Source organism: Rhinatrema bivittatum, chromosome 17, assembly GCF_901001135.1.
Source record: "Rhinatrema bivittatum chromosome 17, aRhiBiv1.1, whole genome shotgun sequence".
NCBI lineage: Eukaryota > Metazoa > Chordata > Amphibia > Gymnophiona > Rhinatrematidae > Rhinatrema > Rhinatrema bivittatum.
The window spans coordinates 33,353,252-33,376,526 of record NC_042631.1 but is presented as its reverse complement, the minus strand read 5'-3'; the positions used below and the strand labels follow the sequence as shown (position 1 = coordinate 33,376,526).

Sequence of the window (23,275 nt, the reverse complement as noted above, 5' to 3'; positions counted from 1 at the left end):
CTTGTAAGATATCCATGCCTTCTCCTTGTATTCATGATTGGGACAGCACCTGTAAAACACCCGCTTCCTTTCCCTGTATCCATGCATGGTGCAGCCCTTGTAAGATATCCATGCCTTCTCCTTGTATTCATGATTGGGACAGTACCTGTAAAACACCCGCTTCCTTTCCCTGTATCCATGCATGGGGCAGCCCTTGTAAGATATCTATGCCTTCTCCTTGTATTCATGATTGGGACAGTACCTGTAAAACACCCACTTCCTTTCCCTGTATCCATGCATGGGGCAGCTCTTGTACGATATCTATGCCTTCTCCTTGTATTCATGATTGGGACAGTACCTGTAAAACACCCACTTCCTTTCCCTGTATCCATGCATGGGGCAGCTCTTGTACGATATCTATGCCTTCTTCTTGTATTCATGCATGGGACAGTGCCTGTAAAACACCCACTTCCTTTCTTTGTATCCATGCATGGTGCAGTCCTTCTAAGATATCCATGCCTTCTCCTTGTATTCATGATTGGGACAGTACCTGTAAAATACCCGCTTCCTTTCCCTGTATCCATGCTTGGGGCAGCTCTTGTACGATATCTATGCCTTCTTCTTGTATTCATGCATGGGACAGTGCCTGTAAAACACCCACTTCTTTTCCCTGTATCCATGCATGGGTCAGTTTCCATAACAATTGTTTTTCTCTCCTAGCTATATGTTTGACCATCCCAGCCCTCTCTCTAGATCAAAAGAAATCAGCTCAGCATCAGCTCTCTCTTTCTTCATGTTCTAGAGACATTTTAGACAGGTAATAATATTGAGTCACCATAAAAGCTAGGGGAAGACATAATTCCCCTTTTCTGGAACGGCTGTTCCTTTATTTTGTCTTGTAAGGTAAGAGGACGGCTTGCTCTCTCTTTTTGATAAGCTCCAAGCTTTCCTTGCAGTTAAGGAAGGGCCCAGCAGGAATTCCAGGCATTTTTTTTTCACTAAGATAAACAAAATTCTTGCCCTTTTCCCAAATACAGGGAGAGCCAGAGCCAAAGCCAGCAGCAAATGTATCTTTGTCAAGTGCGGCAAAAGCAAGGTACGTTAGAGTCCTTCTTTCTGTCCTGGAAGTCTACAGCCCATCCCCAATGTTTCTACCAGTTGGCCATGCAGGCTAAGCACCAAGGGTAATGCAACAACATTGGGAAGAGAAAGGGAAGGCAAACAATCAACGAGAAACCACCAAACCCTCTTCACGACCTTCCCAGAGATGGGCGGAATGATGCTGACCTTGATGGGGCAAACCCCGCCCCTGCAGAGAAAGAACCTTCAGGGAGGAGGGGCTGCCGCTTACCCCCGCCTTTAGAAGCAAGGGAGGAAGGGGGGACGAGGGTCCTCTCTTGATTCCATCTGCTTAACCGACCTGATTCTGTACAAAGCCGCTCAATGGGGTCGTCAGGATCGCTCCCCCAGGAACTCCTGGCACATCCTCAGCACCTCCCCATGTCGTATTCCTTCAGGACACTCCAGGCAAAGCTTTTATTCAGGGCTCCCTTCAACGCCATGGCATACACAGAGCCTCCCTCTCTCTCTCTCTCTCTTCCAAGAAAGTGGGAGAGGTGAAGCCTATCTGCCTCCTCGTTTTCTCTTCCCTCTCCCTCCTTTGACACAGAACAATAGGTGAAAGTCTAGCAGTATTTACTAACTGATAATCTCACCACGTATTTCTTGCCTTTCTGCTTCCCTCCATCCGATAATGGATTCAGAGTCAACCAATTAAGCAAAAATTACTAGGGGAGGTTTTCCTTCCGAGCACTTACCATTCACCTGCTGGGGGGAGTAGGCTTCAGACCCAGAGTCCGGGGGAGAGTCAGGTAAAGTGCTGGAAGGGAATGCAGAAAAAAAAATATACATTTTAGAATAACAAAAAACAGACATCGGGAATGAACTCAACAGCTTTGCCAACTAGGTGGATCCAACACTATGAAACCAGATAGCAAATAGTAAGCAGCAGAGCGACTCCTGCTGGGGGAGGCAGGATCAAGAGGTCCTGTGGCAAAAGATCCTGCACCATTCTCTGCCTTTACAACAGCTCCTTGTGGGAAGGGCAGGAACGGGAAAGCTTTTGCATGATTAAAGTTTTGACATAATTTCCTACAGCGCCTCCTGCTGGAAGAGGCCAGTGCATGGGTTCTGTAAGTTTCCTTACAACGGAAGACCTGGGACCATTTCCTATGGCAACTTCTACTGGAAGAGGCAAGCAGGTCCTAGACCCCTACCCTATAGCTGAGCGTCCTGGACTACATTTACTACATTACCTCCTGCTCCCAGAGATAGGAACACGAAGGGCTTGGTTATAGCAAAAGCTCTTCTATACCAGTCACTTAAACAAAACCCTACGAGCAGATGCAGAACCTTGCTGGGTGAATCCCTTTGGTAAGATGCCCTATACCTTTCCCTACAATAAGAGAGCCTGGGAATGGGGAAACTCCTAATCCCCCCGAGACAGTGCTCCTGCACCATTCCCAGCAGAGCAAGGGATGGAACAACAAAAAAAAAAGAGCCTTTTTAAGGCGGAAGTTCCTGCACCAATTTTTTTGTGGCTTCTGAAAATGGGAATTACCTTACAACAAGCATTCATGCATCAATGCCTGCATAGCCCCTTTCTTTCATAGGCAAGGAATGCAGGAGACACAACGTCCACCCCCAATCCCCATAGCACCTCCCGCTGTAGGAGGCTAGAAGTGGAGGAGGTGAGTCCCCCTCCCAGCACTGTAACAGAAGGCTGTTAGAGAAGGTTAGAAGTGGAGGAGAGAAGAGCTTTCGCACAGCCAGGGCTATTGCACTGTTTATTTTCCCCCCATAGGACAGCGCTAGTTAACCTTTTTTTTGGGTCACGGACCCCTTTGAGAGTCTGACGAAAGCTATGGATATCTCCCTGGAAAAATGCACATAAACACATATATACAAAATTCACAGCCCCCCAAGAAGCCCATCCATGGACGCCAAGCTAAGAACCCCTGCTATAGGATATCTCTGTCTCCAGTAAGGTGACTGCTAGCAGGCTTTCATTCCCACGGAAATATCAAGCCCTTTTTTTTTGTAATTTTTTATCAGCTACCTGTGACACTGTTTGCAAAGGGAAAATTAAACAAGTGATAGAGGAGGCCAGAGTTGCAGTAGAAACCAGGAGGAAGAAAGCCTGGCCTGGATCTACAGAGTGCAGACGGTGCCACAGGAACCCTTCCATGCTCACCTGTATCAGTGATGTTTTCCCTCCGTTGCTCTGTCTTCCTGTCACTTTAAAACTGGGGCTCGTAAACTGCTTAAACCCACACAGCAAGGAAATCTTCCCTTCCCTACATTTTCCATCAGGTTCTTCGCAGCTTTTAAGCAAGGCCATATCAGCAGCAGTACCAGCAAAAAAACTTCTAAAATAACTCCAGCATTTTAATGTTTTGGAAGAGCAGAGCAGAGTCTATGATGAAATATTACAGCTGTTCAAGTAGTTGCTAACTCTGCCTGGCTCTCCTTCAGTTTAAGCACTAAGGAGAAATTAAGCGCATAATCGTTTGGAAAGCTCCTCCTCCCGGACTGCTCCCAACAGGGAATGATGTAAATTAAGGTGCTACTGTGCTGTTTGTCATCAGACACCTTTGTGAGTACAGCCCTGACAGCTAAACAGAGACTTGAAGGTGAGAGATTTCTGTAAACCCAGCAAGAGGTGCAGGCTAAGCAAATGTGAAATTATAAAAGCCTGACGATGTGTGGATAAAGCAAAGAAAGTTTTATAACAAAATCAAAGTAGGGTGTAAGAAACAAGCAAGCGGATGTATTAAGGATCATATACTATAGTTCTCATTTAGTGTTTTGAAGGTGAATCAGAAACCAAAAATATTGTATTTATTTTAAAATATTTCCTACACCACAGCTATCCACTTCTAGATGGTTAAAAAGTATGTCCCTTGAACATGGTAAAAGATAATTTATTTGCCAGTTATAAATGGGCCTGAAATCCATTTTTATTGGAAATCATTTCAAACCAATTAAAAAAAAAAATCCATTTCCAGTGCCTGGGATTTTGGAACCAGTTTCGAATGCAGTTTGGAGAAAGGGAAGGGATCTATAAGGTCTCAAAAGCTCATTCACATCACCGTTGGATAGTTTGTTGGTGTAATACAGCCTGACAGGTCACAAAGAAAGGAAAAAAAAGTTAAGGGGTGTATGTCCTAGATGACCCATGACACACCAGGGACTGAGGGACAAGGAGGCCCAAAGCTATCTTATAGTACCATGAGATGTGGTCTTTATTTCCATTTCAGAAAAGGAGAAAGACAATGATCAAGGGTGAACATTCACTACTATGAATATTCTGCTGGCTCATTACAACATGACATGGGTCAGTGGGGTAGTACAATTTCAAAGGGATCCCCTGCATAGCTTAATTCCACCCCTGCTTGGCCCTTCCCCTGGTCTCTCTACGATGGTCCAACATCTTTTATAAGAACACAAGATATGCCATACTGAATCAGACCAAGGGTCCAGCAAGTCCTGTATCCTGCCTCCAACAGTGGATAATCCAAGTCACAATTACCTGGCAAGTACCCAAATATTAAATTAATAGATCCAAAGCTACTAAGTCTTATTAATTAATATCAGTTTATGGTTTTCTGCTCTAGGAACTTATCCAAACCTTTTTCAAACCCAGTTACACTAACTGCCGTAACCACATCCTCTGGCAATGAATTCCAGAACTTAATTATGCATTGAGTGAAAAAGAATTTTCTCCAATTTGTTTTAAATGAGCTACTTGCTAACTTCATGGAGTGCCCCCTAGTCCTTGTATTATTCGAAAAAGTAAGTAACCGATTCACATTTATCCGTTCAAGTCCTTTCATGATTTTGTAGACCTCTATCGTATCCCCCTCAGCAGACTCTTCTCCAACTTTAACAGCCCTAACCTCTTTAGCCTTTCCTCATAGGGAAGCCATGTACTGTCAAATTGGTTAGCTTCCCTAATTTCTCTTAGCATTTCATCATCCATCTTATCATTTTGGCCAGGTGGACGGTACATACTCCTATCGCTATACTCTTTCTCCATCAGAGATGGGATTTCAACCCATATAGATTCTCTGAGCATTTAGTCTCTTGTATGATCTTTATCCTGTTGGACTCTATACCCTCCCGGACATAATGTGCCACCCCCACCAAGTTGATCCTCCCTATCACTGTGATATAATTTGTACCCTGATATAGCCTTGTCCCATTGGTTATCCTCCTTCCACCCAATCTCTGTAAGGCAGCTTACTAGTTGCCTTACAGATTTTTAAAAATAAACACACTAACTACTGCTTACTAGCTGCCTTACTGACTGACTATTTAAAAATACAAACAGTCTAACTTGTTTATTCGCTGCCTTACTGACTATTAAAAGCATAACTGGCATCACAGAGACCGGGTGGAAGGAGGACAACCAATGGGACAGTGCTATACCGGGGTACAAATTATATCACAATGACAGAGAGGAGCACCCGGGAGGCAGTGTGGCATTTTATGTCCGGGATGGCATAGAGTCCAACAGGATAAAGATCCTGCATGAGACTAAATGCACAATTGAATCTTTATGGGTAGAAATCCCATGTGTGTCGGGGAAGACTATAGTGATAGGAGTATACTACTATCCACCTGGTCAAGATGGTGAGACTGACAGTGAAATGCTAAGAGAAATTAGGGAAGCTAACCAAATTGGTAGTGCGGTAATAATGGGAGATTTCAATTATCCCAATATTGACTGGGTAAATCTATCATCGGGACACGCTAGAGAGATAAAGTTCCTGGATGGAATAAATTATAGCTTTATGGAGCAATTGGTTCAGGAACCAATTAGAGAGGGAGCAATTTTAGATCTAATTCTCAGTGGAGTACAGGATTTGGTGAGAGAGGTAACGGTAGTGGGGCCGCTTGGCAATAGTGATTATAACATGATCAAATTTGAATTAATGACTGGAATGGGGACAGTAAGCAAATCCATGGCTCTCGTGCTAAACTTTCAAAAGGGAAACTTTGATAAAATGAGAAAAATCGTTAGAAAAAAACTGAAAGGAGCAGCTACAAAAGTAAAAAGTGTGCAAGAGGCATGGTCATTGTTAAAAAATACCATCCTAGAAGCACAGTCCAGATGTATTCCACACATTAAGAAAGGTGGAAAGAAGGCAAAACGATTACCGGCATGGTTAAAAGTGGAGGTGAAAAAAAGCTATTTTAGCCAAAAGATCTTCATTCAAAAATTGGAAGAAGGATCCAACAGAAGAAAATAGGATAATGCATAAACGTTGGCAAGTTAAATGTAAGACGTTGATAAGACAGGCTACAAGAGAATTTGAAAAGAAGTTGGCCGTAGAGACAAAAACTCACAATAAAACTTTTTAAAATATATCCGAAGCAGAAAGCTTGTGAGGGAGTCAGTTGGAACGTTAGATGATCGAGGGGTTAAAGGGGCACTTAGAGAAGATAAGGCCATCGTGGAAAGATTAAATGATTTCTTTGCTTCGGTGTTTACTGAAGAGGATGTTGGGGAGGTACCCATACTGGAGAAGGTTTTCATGGGTAATGATTCAGATGGACTGAACCAAATCACGGTGAATCTAGAAGATGTGGTAGACCTGATTGACAAACTGAAGAGTAGTAAATCACCTGGACCGGATGGTATATACCCCAGAGTTCTGAAGGAACTAAAAAATGAAATTTCAGACTTATTAGTAAAAATTTGTAACCTATCATTAAAATCATCCATTGTACCTGAAGACTGGAGGATAGCTAATGTAACCCCAATATTTAAAAAGGGCTCCAGGGGCGATCCGGGAAACTACAAACTGGTTAGCCTGACTTCAGTGCCAGGAAAAATAGTGGAAAGTGTTCTAAACATCAAAATCACAGAACATATAGAAAGACATGATTTAATGGAACAAAGTCAGCATGGATTTACCCAAGGCAAGTCTTGCCTCACAAATCTGCTTCACTTTTTTGAAGGAGTTAATAAACATGTGGATAAAGGTGAATCGGTAGATGTAGTGTACTTGGATTTTCAGAAGGTGTTTGACAAAGTTCCTCATGAGAGGCTTCTAGGAAAAGTAAAAAGTCATGGGATAGGTGGCGATGTCCTTTCGTGGATTACAAACTGGCTAAAAAGACAGGAAACAGAACATAAGAACATAAGAAATTGCCATGCTTGATCAGACCAAGGGTCCATCAAGCCCAGCATCCTGTTTCCAACAGAGGTCACAACCAGAGAGTAGGATTAAATGGACAATTTTCTCAGTAGAAGGGAATGGGCAGTGGAGTGCCTCAGTGATCTGTATTGGGACCATTACTTTTCAATATATTTATAAATGATTTGGAAAGAAATACGACGAGTGAGATAATCAAATTTGCAGATGATACAAAATTGTTCAGAGTAGTTAAATCACAAGCACATTGTGATAAATTGCAGGAAGACCTTGTGAGGCTGGAAAATTGGGCATCAAAATGGCAGATGAAATTTAATGTGGATAAGTGCAAGGTGATGCATATAGGGAAAAATAACCCTTGCTATATTTACACAATGTTAGGTTCCATATTAGGTGCTACAACCCAAGAAAGAGATCTAGTCGTCATAGTGGATAACACATTGAAATCGTCGGCTCAGTGTGCTGCGGCAGTCAAAAAAGCAAACAGAATGTTGGGAATTATTAGAAAGGGAATGGTGAATAAAACGGAAAATATCATAATGCCTCTGTATCGCTCCCTGGTGAGACCGCACCTTGAATACTGTGTACAATTCTGGTCGCCGAATCTCAAAAAAGATATAATTGCGATGGAGAAGATACAGAGAAGGGCTACCAAAATGATAAGGGGAATGGAACAGCTCCCCTACGAGGAAAGACTAAAGAGGTTAGGACTTTTCAGCTTGGAGAAGAGATGGCTGAGGGGGGATATAATAGAGGTGTTTAAAATCATGAGAGGTCTAGAACGGGTAGATGTGAATTGGTTATTTACTCTTTCGGATAATTGAAAGACTAGGGGGCACTCCATGAAGTTAGCATGTGGCACATTTAAAACTAATCAGAGAAAGTTCTTTTTCACTCAACGCACAATTAAACTCTGGAATTTGTTGCCAGAGGATGTGGTTAGTGCAGTTAGTATAGCTGTGTTTAAAAAAGGATTGGATAAGTTCTTGGAGAAGTCCATTACCTGCTATTAATTGAGTTGACTTAGAAAATAGCCACTGCTATTACTAGCAACGGTAACATGGAATAGACTTAGTTTTTGGGTATTTGTCAGGTTCTTATGGCCTGGATTGGCCACTGTTGGAAACAGGATGCTGGGCTTGATGGACCCTTGGTCTGACCCAGTATGGCATGTTCTTATGTTCATCATATACTACTAAACACTCTAACTCTCCCATCTTACTTTTAGACTTCTGGCATTGGCATACAGACATTTCAAAGTATGTTCTTCGTTTGTATTAACAAACTGCTTTTCAGTTGACAGGGATACTTTGAAATCTTTTAGCTCAGGAGATTCTTTACTTAATAGACACATGGGCTACTTACTGCTTTTATTGGTACCTCTCTGTTGGGATGCTCTAACTCTCCTGTTTCATTAGTATCCTTTGAAGATCCCTCCTTCCGAACCACGTGATGCTGAGTGACTGTCTGCTCTCCCCCTCATGCTAGTATAAAAGCTGCTTTATCTCCTTTTTGAAGGTTAGTGCCAGCAGCTTGGTTACACCCTGATTAAGGTAGAGTCCATTCTTTTGGAAACGTCTGTCCCTTCCCCGAAAGACTACCCAGTTCCTTACAAAACTCTTACAAGACTCTGGAGCTCTGCCTGCTTCTGGGGACCTGCACGTGGAACAGGGAGCATTTCAGAGAATGCCACCCTGGAGGTTCTGGATTTCAGCTTTCCACCTAAAAGCCTAAACCTGGGTTCCAGAAGCTCCCTCCCACATCTTCCTCATATCTTTGTTGCCCACATGTAGCACGACAGCCGGCTCCTCCCCAGCACTGTCTAAGATCCTATCTAGGTGATACGTGAAGTCTACCACTTTTGTACAAGGCTCGCATTCAGCAGCCACCCAGCTGTGTACATTCCTCAGCACCTCTGCATTTCAGCCTGCCTGGCTCCTGGGCTATCCCTCTGCACCTTGCAGGGCCTGCAGGAGTGTCTGCTAGGCCATCATATGAGCTGACGCCATAGGGCTTCTTCACTGCCGAGTTAACTCTTAGGCCACTGGACTCATTTCTTGGTGTTTATCTATCATGACCACTGGCTAAAGCCCTGAATCTCGTGTAATAACCTCTCTTTTCTCCAGAAAACCCACAGCGTAGTTGAGTTGAAGGCTAGCAAAAATATTCATTTTTGTAAAACAGAGGTATCCCTATATCCAGAAAAACCCATTTAAAGCAACTTCTTCGCTCCTCTTTTGACTAATGGTCATTTGTATTATAATCATCGCCTCTATTTAGACAATTTTTGGGTCATTTTTTCGAGAGTCACTTTTTTTTGTTGCAGTTAAAAGGAGAACTAAGAAGGAGACTTCCTTTTGGGTGCTCTTAGGTAAGCAATGATACAAAAAGAACATTTATGAACCTTGTTTGGGTGTTTTTTTTAAGTGCATATCTGCAATAAAGGCATATTGAGAAAAATGACTAGCATAAAGAACATAATTATAATTACCAGGTCCAAGGAGCTGAGGTAAAACAAAAATGTTCAATTTCGCCTCTCAGTTTCCTGGAGACCACAGTGGTTTCCTACTGATTAGTACCGGCAGCAAGTTCTACATTTTTAGTTGCCACAAAAATTAAAAAATAAAAAGAGTGTCTCACAAAGATGCCCAAAAAAAATGTCCACAGAGAGGCAGGTGCTCCGCTATCCAGGCTGGCAGAGAACCGGAGAGGAAGAACAGACTAGTTAGCCTTTACTGTGTTACTCTGGGCAGTCCAACTGGGCCTTACGGTCCTTCTCTTTTGTCAGATCAGGGTTTTCATATTATAAGGGGAGGACAGTTTTGAAAGCAAATTTAAAATGGTTTTGCCCCCATTGTTCGGCTGCCTATATGACTGCCCTTCCTCAAACCATCCAGGAGGAGGAAGGGCTCGCACGTAGACCGCGTTTGTCCTCGCACGTACTTTTCCAGCAAAATTTCTACCCACAGCAAAAGCAGGAGCAAGTGAGCAGGTGCGCTTCGCTCCGTGGCTCGTTCCAACAGGAAAGGGCACACACACTGTTGCTTTGGGAACTGGTGCAAATCTTTGGCCCAATGCGGACAGTCGGAAACATTTGCCCCATTTGTGTATTCAAGGTTTGTACTTCAAATCTAGAACATTTACAGTCTCCATCTTCTAAGACGATGCAGCATAACGTGAAACTATGTATTTATTTATTTGGAGTTAGCTCGTGACTTTTCAATGATTTCTGCCCAATACAGGTAACACTCACTCTTTGTGCTTCACAACTCGGTGCCGCTCACCACTAGGCCAGACTCCTTAGTCGATTGCTGACTAAATCATCTGAGAGTCAAAGTGCTACACACACTTACGGTTCATAGGAACATAAGAAATGCCATGCTGGGTCACAGCAAGGTCCATCAAGCCCAGCATCCTCTCGGACTGTGGCCAGTCCACAGAGGCATTGCTAGGTATCTAAAGATCCGAGGCACAGGCGCCCCCAGATCAACAGCTTCCCCCTCTCCAAAACAATCCTGTAAAAACACATAACTGGACATCACACTTTTAAATATTAAATTTTAAATGCTCTCTAGTCTGTGTTCCCATGCAGCAATCCCTTCAGTTCGATCCCAGCGTGGGGGTGGCGGAGGGATCCCAGGGCTCTCTCCACACCCGCTTCTTACCGCTGTCCATACGGAGGCAGAACATCCCTGATTATAAAGCAAGAGGCATCGCCACAAACATTCTGCATCATTTGTTGCAAAGTACTGGGAATGTATGTCAGTGGCATCTCTAGACAGAAGGGCCTTGCTTGCAACAAAGAAACCCCTGGCTAGTTTCAACCGTCTAGTAAAATACCACTAAAATCAATCAAAGGCATCAATCAAGAAAGTTCTGGGGTCTAGGCAGGACAGGACAGCATCGCAATATAACCCCTGCTCCTCGAGTTCTACAATCCCCTGCATTCACAGGGACTCCCCCAACAAAGGGTGCAGAGCAGAACAAGGACACTGCCCCTTACCACTCACCACAGAAAAATAATATTCAAATAATAGCAATGATTAGCATACCTCAATAAGTATTGTGTAATAATTCAAAATCCTGCCAAAAATGTACTCATAACCTATAGTAGACCTGCCTTGCCATAACACACTAACTGCCAGATTCAAACAGTAACAACCCTACCCATGAAAAGGCAACACTGCAAACAATATACCAGGCCCTAAGACACCAGTACACTTTCTAATGGAAAAACAGATCATGTCAGGCTGATATAGATCCCTACACGGAAATTTCATGCTAGCAAAATACCTCATCTTGGTCACACATACAAAACATTGATAGACCCTCTCCAAATACAGAAAAGAGACCACAAAGTATAAATAGAAATGTGAAGATAAGCTGGAAACCATAACAAGCCAGACTATGTATGCAGTGCAACAATGGAAAAAAAGAAACACCACTATTCTTTGCTACATCAAATACAATCAAGAAATATAAAGCATCAATAATACCAATAAAAAGAATAAATTTGTCAAATCAGCTGATGACTAGAACAATATTCAATAATTAAAAATGCATACAATTTTTTAAAATTTACCAAACACCAATAAAATATTTCAAAACAGTAGATACATCAAATAATATCCAATGATGCCCTTTTGGATTTAACTGCCTCTTCACCTCACCATTAAAGCACGCTGGCAGTCATTTAGTCTTCGTTTGACTTTTTTCTAATGGATGAAATGCATTTTATTTGGGCTTACAAGATGATACTTTTAAACAATCTCCATCCCACGTGCAGACTTTTAAACTTGGCAGCTGCTCCTTTTAGATGTTTCTCATTTCCTCATTCTACCATAGCCTCCCCTTGCCCGACTTACCCAGGTGCGTACGCTGCTTTAGACTCCGATTTACTTGCCGGCACCACGCTGCTCATGCAGTGTGCACTAGGGTAGCCCTTGGGCACCACCATGCCATTGTTATTGTTGCAGTTGAGGTGAGCGCTGTATCCGGGCCCACAAGGATTCACAATGGCAGGACCATGGCGGGCTGCAACCTGGCCGCCTTGTGGACAGAGATGGAGGCCACTGGAGCCTGGGTTGATCACATGACCCACATTCACAATCGCACTGTCCAGAGGAGCCCCAGCAGAGCTGGAGGGCTGGGCACTGGCATAGCTGGCAGATGCAGAGATGTCCGGGAAGCAGCTGGGAACAGAAAAGTAATCGTTTAGCAATTTGCCAGGGTGAAGTAATTTAGAAATGAGCAACATAGCAGAATAGGCGAGGCTTTTCCTACTAGCAGGTCAGTGAACTTGATCCTTGGTTCAGTGCTAGACTTTGGTTTAGCACCAGAGGAGTGCAAATTCAAAATTCCAAGATTCCCAGTTAGTGGGATGAGCTATAACACCGCAGCGTACTACAGCAAGTGCAGAACCTTCTCATTCAGCTCTCTCCAGAATGTAGCAGGTAAAAGGGGCATATCCTCCACTATTAAAGGGATGCATTTCCATACTCTGTACCCTCCTTCACAATTGCCCCACCTGTGCTATCATTGCACCTCACCTTAATTTGGGCACTTCATGTGAGATGAAGTAAAAGGTCCCTTACTACGAGGGACATTGCAGTGATGTCAGAGGAAGACACTCCCCACTGGGAAGCACCTGAAGGGTTTGGTAGAAGAAACTTCGGAGGTTTCCAGGCTCCCTCTCTCTCTCTCTCTCTCTGTTGAATCAATCCAACAGAGGTCAGAGTCCCTGGAGCTGCAAGAAGGGATTAAATATTTGGAGCAGCTGTGAGGGGAATCTTGGTAAGGTTTCCTACTGAGGGGGAAAACTAACCCAGGTCAGTATTCTGGGAAGGAGTGGCAAAATCTCCAGGGAGAGTGTGTCTAGCACCCAAGAGGTTCTGCACCCAAAGGAGTGGCAGGAGGAACCTTCTCAGTGCAGAGCTACCGGGCTGTAGTGAGGGGATCCAGCCTGCATCTCGGAGGATTTTAGTGGAAAAGGAGGAAATCATCAATTATCTAAGGATAGGCATCCCTGGGAGCATCCCCATAGAGACTGGGAGTCAGAGGAAGCTCCTGCTTGCTGATTGATTTATTTAAAACATTTCTGAATCAGCTCCCTCTTCAAAAAGAATGTCCAAAACAATGCACAAAATTTACATCTCAAATCTAATCATACAAATAAGCAGACAAATATAAAATCAAACAAAAATAAACAGTCAGCATCAACAACCCTTAACAGTGGCAAACCCCATCACACTTAAACAGAAAATAGCTACATCTTCACAAAGTTATGGAAAACCAAATAATTAGGTTCTTGCCTCATCTGTGGCGGAAGTTTGTTCCAGAGTAGAGGGGCGATCAAAGTAAATATCCTTGCTGGCAAACTGTATGTGTGACTATTTGGATTTATTTTCCATTGAGGATGTAAAGCACTGAAACAGTTATTTAATGGATTTTCTCACACCATGTGCTCGGTAAACATTTATTATGAAACAGCTCAAACTGGAGAAAAGTTGTCTATTAGGGATGCGCATTCCTTTCAATGCATGCCAGAAATGGAACAAATGAGGCCATTTTCGGTTTGCTCTGAACGGAATGAAGCAAAAATAGCTTCCTACAAAAATACCTGAACATTTTTGTGTATTTGTAGCATTAAAAAAAAAACAGGCCTTTGGCAGCCCTGGATGGGCCTCCCAGGCCAAAAACATATTCAGCTTGTTCTGGAGCTGGCCCAGCACTGGGGTCTAACCCTGAGCTGGGCCTGGCATCGGGGCCCTCCTCTTGCTCCCTTTCAAAGTGTCGAGGCTGGGGACCTCTCACTCTGGCCGCCACTTACCTCCTTTCCAGATCCTGGCTCAAAAAGGGCAAGGAGCAAGGCCCAGTCAGTGCTTTAAAAATAGCACCATCAGCCTGGAGGAAGTGTCGTCAATTTGGCACCTTCCGTTAGTGCAGCCAACATCATTTTGATGAACGTACCGCACACTTCTACAACCGTACATCAAAATGGAGCCGACTGCACTGGAGGAAGGCGCTGAAGTGATGCCACTTCAGTGCTATCCTCCAGGCAGACAGGGCCATTTTGGAAGCACCAAGATCCAGGCAGGAATGACTGGGGCTTACTCCTAGCCTTTCGGAATCAGAATCCGAGAAGAGGGAGAAGTGGGAGCTCCCCAGCCCTGGTACTTTTAAACACGAGGGAGAGGGACCCGGTCCTGGGCCCAGCTTGGGACAGGTCCTGGTGTTGGGCATAGCTCAGGGCAATTATTTGGCCTGGGAAGGTCCAGCCAGGGTTGCCTGCCTTTTTCTTATTAGGTTTTTTTTCGGGGGGGGGGGGGGGAGATTTTTTTTCTTGTTTTAATTCTTTTTTTTGGGGGGGAGGTTGGCAAATGAAATGAACAAAAAAATCCATTAAACTAACCGAATAAAAACAAAAACCCCCCCCTCAAAATGGAAAAACAAACTGAACCAAACATTTTGAGGCTGCACATTGCTAGTTTTTGTTCCTGAATCCTCAAAAAGTGTGTCAAATCCCAAGGGTCCTGAAGGAAGTCTTTTCCCGCTGGGATACTCAGGGAGGCTCTATGTGTTATAACCCAACAGCTCCCAGCTGTACCCCCAATTCTCCTTTTCAGAAGCATAATATAATATTTTGTATTTCACACATTCCCAGACCTGAGTATGTTTCTTCCAAAGTATTGACAGGATATCCAACTTGATACCAGAGAGACTCTTCCATTTTTCATGAGGAAAGACTATTTCCTGTTATGCCAGAGTTGGCCAACTCTGATCTTGAAGAGCCACAAAAACTGATCTCGTTTTCAGGATATCTACAATGAGTATACACGAGATAGCTATGCAGATAAAAGGAGGCAGTGCATGCAAATCTCTCTCATGCATATTCACCGTGGATATCCTGTTTTTGGCTCCTGAGGACCAGAGTTGGTCAGCCCTGTACTAGGCTGTGAGAGTATCCCAACTTGATAACAATGTTATCAATGTTCTGGGGACTCCTCTCTTACTGTGCTAGGCTACCAGCGCACCTCCATCTTTCACTGGGATCACTGGAGGTTTTATTAGCTAGCGATGCAGAGGACCAATAGAGTGATAGGATCCATTTGTGCACGCATGGGGACAGCAGGCAATGGAAAGGGATACAGTGAGTACGGAAAGGAGTGAGGTATGCAGGGGTGGAAAGATAATGTGAATCTTGGCCTTGTTAGGGGGTAATAGTGGTACCAGAACATGGCTGCAGATGCCTCCCAACCCATTTCCTTCTTTGCTTCCAGCTAGGCTATCTCCAGCTGGCTGGGGCTGGCATTTGAGAGGAAGAGTTGTTTTTCGGTCAGGTTCATTCATTAGGGGGAGAAAAGGGCATTGAGGGCTGTAGAAAAAGGATTCAACAAGCAGTGCAATTAAAGTTGTACCTCTGAAAGCTGAGAGCCAAGGTTTGATGGTTGGTAGACCCTTCTGGTTGTCCAAGAACTCTAGAAAACATTGACAGCTTGCATCAAGAAATATGAAGGGACGAAGCCTTTGGTCAACCTGCAGGAAGCAGTGATTCTGGAGCATAAGCGCAAGACTGCTGATTAGGAAAGGATGGCAGCACAGATGTGCCATAAGAGGCTGGACAGAAGTGATACCTGCGCACGGGGCAACCTTAGCTTGCCACAACAGGAGTGTGAAGGATTGAAGTTAACAGCAATTTGACTGGATAAACATAGCAAGTTAATGGTTATGTGATTTTGTACGTTAATATCGCAATTGTTTAGAGTTTAGTTAAAGATGATGTTAAGATGCTTATAAAGTTGCTATCATAATGGATTTGGAGAGGTAAAATTACTGTTTGGATAAATCTGTACTGCCTTTTCCAGCTGTAAGCAGTGCCTGACAAATAGCTATTTCCAGGGTGATAAGGGGAGAGGCGGGAGTGAGGGAGGGAAGTTAGGACATGTGGTGCTTGCTCATGGTAAGTATGACATGTGGATAGAGTGGTAGAAAGGCAGAAAGTGGTGCAGGAGGAGGAGGAGGAGGAGGAGACAGAACAAGGGGTGCAGACAGGTTACTAAGAGAACCCGGAAGGATGGCAAGGCGTGAAGAAGAGTAGGAGGCAAACTTTACTTACATGTCGGTGGAATCCTCTTTACTGATATACTCTTCCAGAATACTGGTGTCGATATTAGAGGGCTCAAGGGCTCCGTTAATATCGTGGCCTGAGAAAGAGACAGAAAGATGGAGATTACTCAGAAAAAAAAAAGGTCATGATTCCGAGGAACTCAAAATAAAAGGGGAGGATTGGTGTGAATCTTCCCTTGTAAACAACGTGCAATAAATGCTGGTCCTACCTTGGTCTCACTTTCCCCAGCACTAACATTGCTTTAATAAGAGCTTTCCTTGGCATCAGTTTCTCCTTCTCTGCTACAGGTTGCTACAAAGACTTCCAGCAGGCTTTCTGGGTCTCCATTCATTAATCCACAATGTGCAAAGAAGCAGGGCCTGATTGTTTCAATTCTTTGGTTGGGTCTGTGAGCTAGAAAGGTCTGGGATTAGGGGAGCTGAAATCCATAGACCTGTGCTAGGAAACTCCACTCCACAAGTGCAACGAACAGGTCTAGTTTTCAGGCTTTCCACTTGGAATATTTGTGAGACATATCGGCATACGCGTGAGCCAAGAATGAGGCTGCTTTGCATAATCTGGCTAGCCTGATAACAAGAGCTGCCTGTGGCACGCAAGGACTGCCATTCACCATTCTTGCTGACCTTTCATTCGTAGAGTTGCATTCTGTGGGCTGCCGAAGCCTGCCGTTCTCTGAGACGGAGGGCTCCATGATTGGTGGGGGAAGCAGTCTGTGGGCTGCAGAGCCTCGTCATTGCAGGAGCTGCATTCTATAGGTTGCAAGATAGTAAAATGACGGCAGAAAAAGACCCAAGCGGTCCATCCAAGCTGCAGTAACTGCCACTCCGTGCAGGTTACCCCATGTAGAAATGTTGTAAAGTTAATACAGATTACCCCGTCTCTTCCTTTTCTTTTAGCCACTAGCCTGGGACTATAAGCTGCAAAGGCCTGAAATTAGTAAGACTCCTTTCTCTAGGACTGCAGACCGTATTCAGTGGGCTTTCAAACTACAATGTTAGTGCCATAAATTTAATAAATGATGAAGTTGGGTTTTAAATATTTGTTTAATACTGAAAGATTCTAATAAAGTTTTGTAATGATAGATAATTTTGTTTTTCTACTGACATCACGAGTGCTGTTTTATCTTTTGGGTTATTATATCTATCTATATAGATAAACAGATAGATATATATATATATATATATATGTGTGTGTATGAAAAAGACCCAATCATTCCAAAATGTTGTTCTGGTTGTAACAACCTTTCACAGTGTAATCATTTTGGGTCAAAAAAGCAGTCAGTACCAGATGTATTTTCCCCACTGATATTTCTTCTCCTAGACTTTGGCTCAAAGGACCTCTTCATACATTTTAGCTCAAAAACCCCTGTGTTTATAGTGCCATATGTGCTCGATTCGACAATGAGCATTAGGGATTCCAGAATGGATGAGAAAATGGTTGCTATGAAAGGCTAGATAGCCTACTACTATTTAACCTTTCTAAAGCACTACCCCACATACATAATGGAAATGAAGGCAGTCACATGACGGGTTAGTCTGGCAGACTGTGCTGTGCCTGGCAGGCTGCAAGCACTAGCAGAAGCACAGGGGACCTAGGAGGTTCCCCAGTAACGATCGATCGATCGATTGCTGTTTAGATCAGGCTATGATGATAGGATCATCAAGCCAGCAGCTGGGTCTGTCTGGCAGGCTGCAAGCACTGAAATAACTGGAAGACCTGCTGGAAACACAAGGCGCTCGTGTAGCCAGGTCGCACAGGGGACCTAGGAGGCTAGATGTTTGGGCAACAGCCACGCTAGCATTGCTGCTTATTTAGATTCTCTCTTGCCTTTTTAAACATTTCATTACCCGCCTTCCATCAATGGTCATCAAGGTGAGTACAGTCATAAGATAAGTACAGACCTTTGTGGGTACACATGGGAAAGGTGGGGTGCTGAAGGGAACTAAGAGGGTATCTTGTAGGCTCATCTACCCAATCAGGAAGAAGAAAAGGCTGCCCTGGATAAGGAGCAAGGTGCTCTGTGGCTGGCACCTGGGATGTATCCTTAGGAGTGGGAACACTAATGGGACAGACTGGGCATGCCAGCTGGTTTTCTGCTGTCATCATCTGTGTCCCCATCCTGAGCTTGGCTTCATTCTGTCCCCTTGTGAAATCTGACTTTGGTGTTTCTGTTCCTTGACTCACAGTCATTTCTAATTCTGTTCCTTGACTCACAGTCATTTCTAATCTGGAAAAATAAGTCCTTGAAAGAGGTCTGTTTTTCCAACTGAGCCTTTAAGTGACAACTGAAAATAAAATAGATGCCTTTTCTATTAAAATGGCCAAGATCTTCTAAAAAGCACTCTGTACGTATGTTCCTCTGACCACCATATCTAGAACTTCCCTTTCAATAGGTCCAATGGCACCCAGACAGCAAGTAGTACGAATTCCCCTGCACGCCTGTGCGCGCAGTCGGATTTACAGTCACTCCCCCGGCGGTGGGGCACTCTTTGTTGATATCAACTGCTTTGTTTTTTATCTGAATCCAGTGAGGGGAGTCTGCAGCCCTCTGGGGTCTGAGCCAGCTCGAAGGGCCACTCCCTCCCGCTGCCGAAGCACCGAGAGAGAGAAACAGCCCCCACGGCCCAGATAAGGGAAGGCAAAGCCCGAACTTCCCGATCAAAGTGATACCTTCCTTGCCCAGTAAAGCTAATTAAAATGGTCCTGTCCCGCCCCACCCCCACCTCTGGTTAAAGGTTAGCCAGCGAAGCACAAGGATACAAGGGGGTCCACCTGCGCTGGGAAAATCAGATCTCTTTATTGAAAAATCCCCTTCACACTGAGAAGCACCGAGCATCAGAGTAAATCCAGCTGGAATTTTGCCAGAGAGAGAGAGAGAGAGAGAGAAATCTTTAACAGATAGCAGAGGGTCAGAAAGAAAAGCATTTCAAGGGAAGGGATGTCAGGCTAAAGGGTTTAACTCTTTCTTGGCCAGCTTTCAGCTGAGGGGTCCCAGGGAAATTAAATCCCGAAAAGTCCTAGCCCTCCCTCCTAGGGGGTTAGGTGAAAAAAAAAGCCAAACCCCAAACATTTTAAAACATTTAAAATGTAAAGTGTTGACAGAATAATTAAAAAGCAAAAGTGAGAACGTAGCTCTTTAGCGCCTTACATCCTCCAGTTAGCTCGGACACTGACGCTCTCCCCTATCCTGTATCTCCTGTCCTCCAGCCCTCAGTCTCCCTGGCTTCGGCCTCTTCTGTCCATCAGCAGCACATCCTTTTAGCAAGGTCTGCTCCTGACCCTGCCTAGTCGGCTCTTTCTTTCCCCGTTCTCAAGAATCTCTCTCTCAGCCTGCCCCATCTGCCTTCCAGTGCCTTTAACCTCCTACCCTGCAGCCTCTCTCTCAGCCCGAATCCTATGTCCTCCAAGTCTCTTTAACCCCGAACCCTTCCGCCATTCCCTTGTTCCCCACCTCTTCCTTCTCCAGCCCCTAGGATCTCATTCAAGTGTGAAGATTCTTTTATATGCAACAAAAAACACAGATCTCACTCTGTTGGCTGTTAAAACTTAAACTGAGACATAAGCCAATTTTGGAGTTTACCTTTTCAATGAGTAACATTTGTTATAATATTATATATTATGTTATATTATATTATAATGTTATAATATTTTCTCATGATTTTAATTGGGAAGTTAATGTGTTGATCATTTTTGCACTTGGTAGGGAAGTACAGCCCAAAATTTTCCATTTGTTGCATTTCAGGAGTTGCGATTTCATTTTGCTTTCTCTCACTCCATTTTTTTCCATGAGCGCAAAAAAACCATTCAGTCTCGGTGTGCACTGAACCAATTTAGTACACGCGCATATTTGATTTAATGCACACAAAAAAACCCCAAAACAAATGTGCTGACTAATTGAAACGAAACATGCAGCAGCACATCCCTAACATTTGGCTGCAGAGCTAAATCATGCCACTACACGAGCCGCCTTCAGGGAGGGCAAAAATGTGTCTTTCCGCAGAGCTTCATGAGGCAGCAAACTCATTTCCCAAGGGAAACTCCTCACGGGCTCTCCCTCTGAAAATCTGGCCGGCTCATGGAACGCAGACGGAAGTTACCCCCGTACTTCGTGCTTGCATTCAAGTAGGAGAAACACACACGCCAGAAATTGGTGTGCAGAGACTCGATTATACAATGTCTGCAATTTCCTGACCCAACTCCACCCTCTTTTTTGTGGCCAGGAAAAAGTAAGCATGGGGGTAGTTGTTCGAGCTGCTGCAAGCCGGGCCACCCTGCAGGACCAGAGGCAGAGGTGAGGGACATCGGGAGAGGGGAGGATCTGGGTAGGTTTGATGAGAGGACGCTCTTCTCACATCTTTGATGACTTCAGGGGGGGGGAGAACCCCTCCTGCCGCCTACGCCTTCCGCTAATTCATGGAAACCGGGGAAACCACCCTCCTCCCCACTGACTATGGACACTCTGGTTTTAAATCCATCTATTCTGGTTGACTTTATCTGGCTACACTATGCCTTAATAGAATATATAAAACAGGGGGGGAAAAAGGAGGTCAAGATCAGAAAGCAAAAGAAAAACTAGATCGCGAACATCACAAAGAAGTGTCCAACAAAGACAAATCATGAAACCCAAAATATACATCTCATAAAGGATTTGAATTGATTTTCGAGGAGCTAATTAATTTTGAACATGAGAAAGACTGAGGCATTAGGGTCGGACATTCTGTTTCTGTGCCTGGCTCTATTTTGATCAAGGCTGGCTCTGAGGTTGTAAAGTCAACTGATGTGGTTAAAGCCGGGGACTTTTTACAGATGCAGAGATGTCTATGGATATCTATTCTGCAAACTTAAGGTGGTGAAGGGACTTCATCCTTTTATGGGTGATCAGGCTTTTAAAACTGTAATCCAAGCATGAGTAACCTCTTAGCTAGATTACCTTGTGTAGGTCTCCCTGAGAGACACACACAGATTATAGGTGATTCAGAATGTAGCAGCCTGAGCCTGACGAGATGCAAGTGTAGGGCATCTATTATCCCAGTTGTGAAGGCTCTACAGTGTCTTCCAATTAGGGCCCAAGTCTAATTTAAGATCATAGTGCTGACATTCTGGGTTCTGTATGGTTAAGATACTATGCCAAACTGGCAAGTGAGGGGGCTTTGTTAACTGTTCCTTGTTTTAAAGAAATGAGATGGATTTGATTACAGGCTAGGGCATTTTCAACAGCAGCACCAACACTTTGGAACACATTGTCCATAGAAATTAGGCTGGAGAAAGATTCTCTCACCTTTTGTAAAAAGGTAAAGCTCTAGCTCTTTTCTCAGTGATCAGTTTTAGCATACTGTTTAGAAGTGGCAGAGACCTCATGTAGGCTTCTATTATCTTCCCTGAGAGAGCTGTAACTAGGGGCAGATTTAATTTGTAAAATTAATTTTAAGTTGGTTTGGTTGGATGAATTTTAATTTTTCCTTACAATATGTATTTTTTTGTTTTTTATGTGTGTGATGTTTTATGATTTGATTATGATTTGTTAGTATTTTGTTTTGCATTGTTTCTGCATGTTTTGTTATACAACGCTTTGGACAGTTCTTTTTAGAACTAGGGAAGTGGTTAACAAGAAATGTAAAATAAATAAAATGGCTGGGACTCAGCTCTAAAGCCCATTAAAAATAAAGAAGTCCTACAATACTGATAGATGTTTCTCTTAAATATCATTCTTGTACCAACATCATAAAACTCGTATACAGAAAGACAGCAGTATCGAGAGGATATCAGTTCCACGGAGAGTCCATGAATGCCGGAAATGGCAATCTTGCTATACAACACATTTGTGTTTCAGCTCTATAAAGAGTCTGTCTCAAGGGTCTCATTATATTCCCTCCATTGATTAATAGGCAAATCTGCAAACAAATTAATCATCTGCAAGCATATGGCCCTTTGGTGGTCAACTTCTTGGACAATTGATAGTACATTGTATTCATCCCCTATATAGCACAGATACTCTACAAACAATAATTATCCTTCTCTCTATTGCTTCCTGATAAAGGCACAGGGAGTGTGTACTGACAACCGACTCTTTGGTTCTTTCCTGATCAGAGACTCCCAGCTGTGCCTTCGGTTGTTGGTTTCATGGTGTGTACCTGCTGGTAACCAAGCTGAAACTCACCACACTCAGAAGAACTCAAACCAGATTTAAACTCTGGACCCGGAGGCTAAAGGTAGCCAGCTAAGGCCCCAGCTGGCCCTCAGATGTCTTTACTAACTCCTTGGAAAGTCACCTTTTGGAGATTCTAAACTAAGCAAAGCAAGAACAGAGATAAGAGCCCTGACATTCATCCAACAGCACAGAAACCGAAGCACATTCATACCAGCAGAAAAGGTCACCATTTGCCATGGAAAAATTCAGGTAAGAGAAGACTTTGTCAGCCAGCAGAGTGGCTCTCCTTCCCCTTACTGACGGCAGAGCAGGCATTACTGAGACCTTGATTCTTGCCTATATTTGTTTATCTTTTGAGAACCCATGTTTTCTATTGGACTGAATTTTCTGTTGTCGAAATTAGTGTGCATTTTTGGTAACATGTATATTACTAGGGATGTGAATCGTTTTTCTAATGAATTGAAATATCGTACAATATTTCTAAATTTGTAAAAAATTGGTTAAAAGAAGGAAACGATCAATTTTACCCCCGATTTTTCGGGTTAGTGCGCACTAACAAAAAACATTTATTTTTGTTACTTTTTGTTATTTTTTGCTATTTTTGTTAGTGCGCACTAACCCGAAAAATGATTTTTCACTAAAAAAAAACAAAAACCGGGGAAATGCAGGAAAACGATTTTTTCCCACGGCCAGACGATCCCGATAGTGGGAACGATTGGGCAACCGATTCACATCCCTATATATTACAAACCCCCAGAATCTGTGTCTCTGTGTACAAACTGCTGCCCCCATCATGCT

The 23,275-nt window shown here is 43.6% G+C and overlaps 1 protein-coding gene across 1 annotated transcript in view; it reads right to left on the bottom strand.

The window, feature by feature from the left end:
* MYRF (myelin regulatory factor) overlaps nucleotides 1-23,275 on the bottom strand; it is a 249,515-nt gene that overhangs the window by 75,549 nt on the left and 150,691 nt on the right. The window contains 4 exon segments of the mRNA XM_029582535.1: nucleotides 1,797-1,858; nucleotides 12,068-12,394; nucleotides 15,620-15,679; nucleotides 16,318-16,405. Coding sequence (XP_029438395.1) covers nucleotides 1,797-1,858; nucleotides 12,068-12,394; nucleotides 15,620-15,679; nucleotides 16,318-16,405 — 537 coding nt within the window.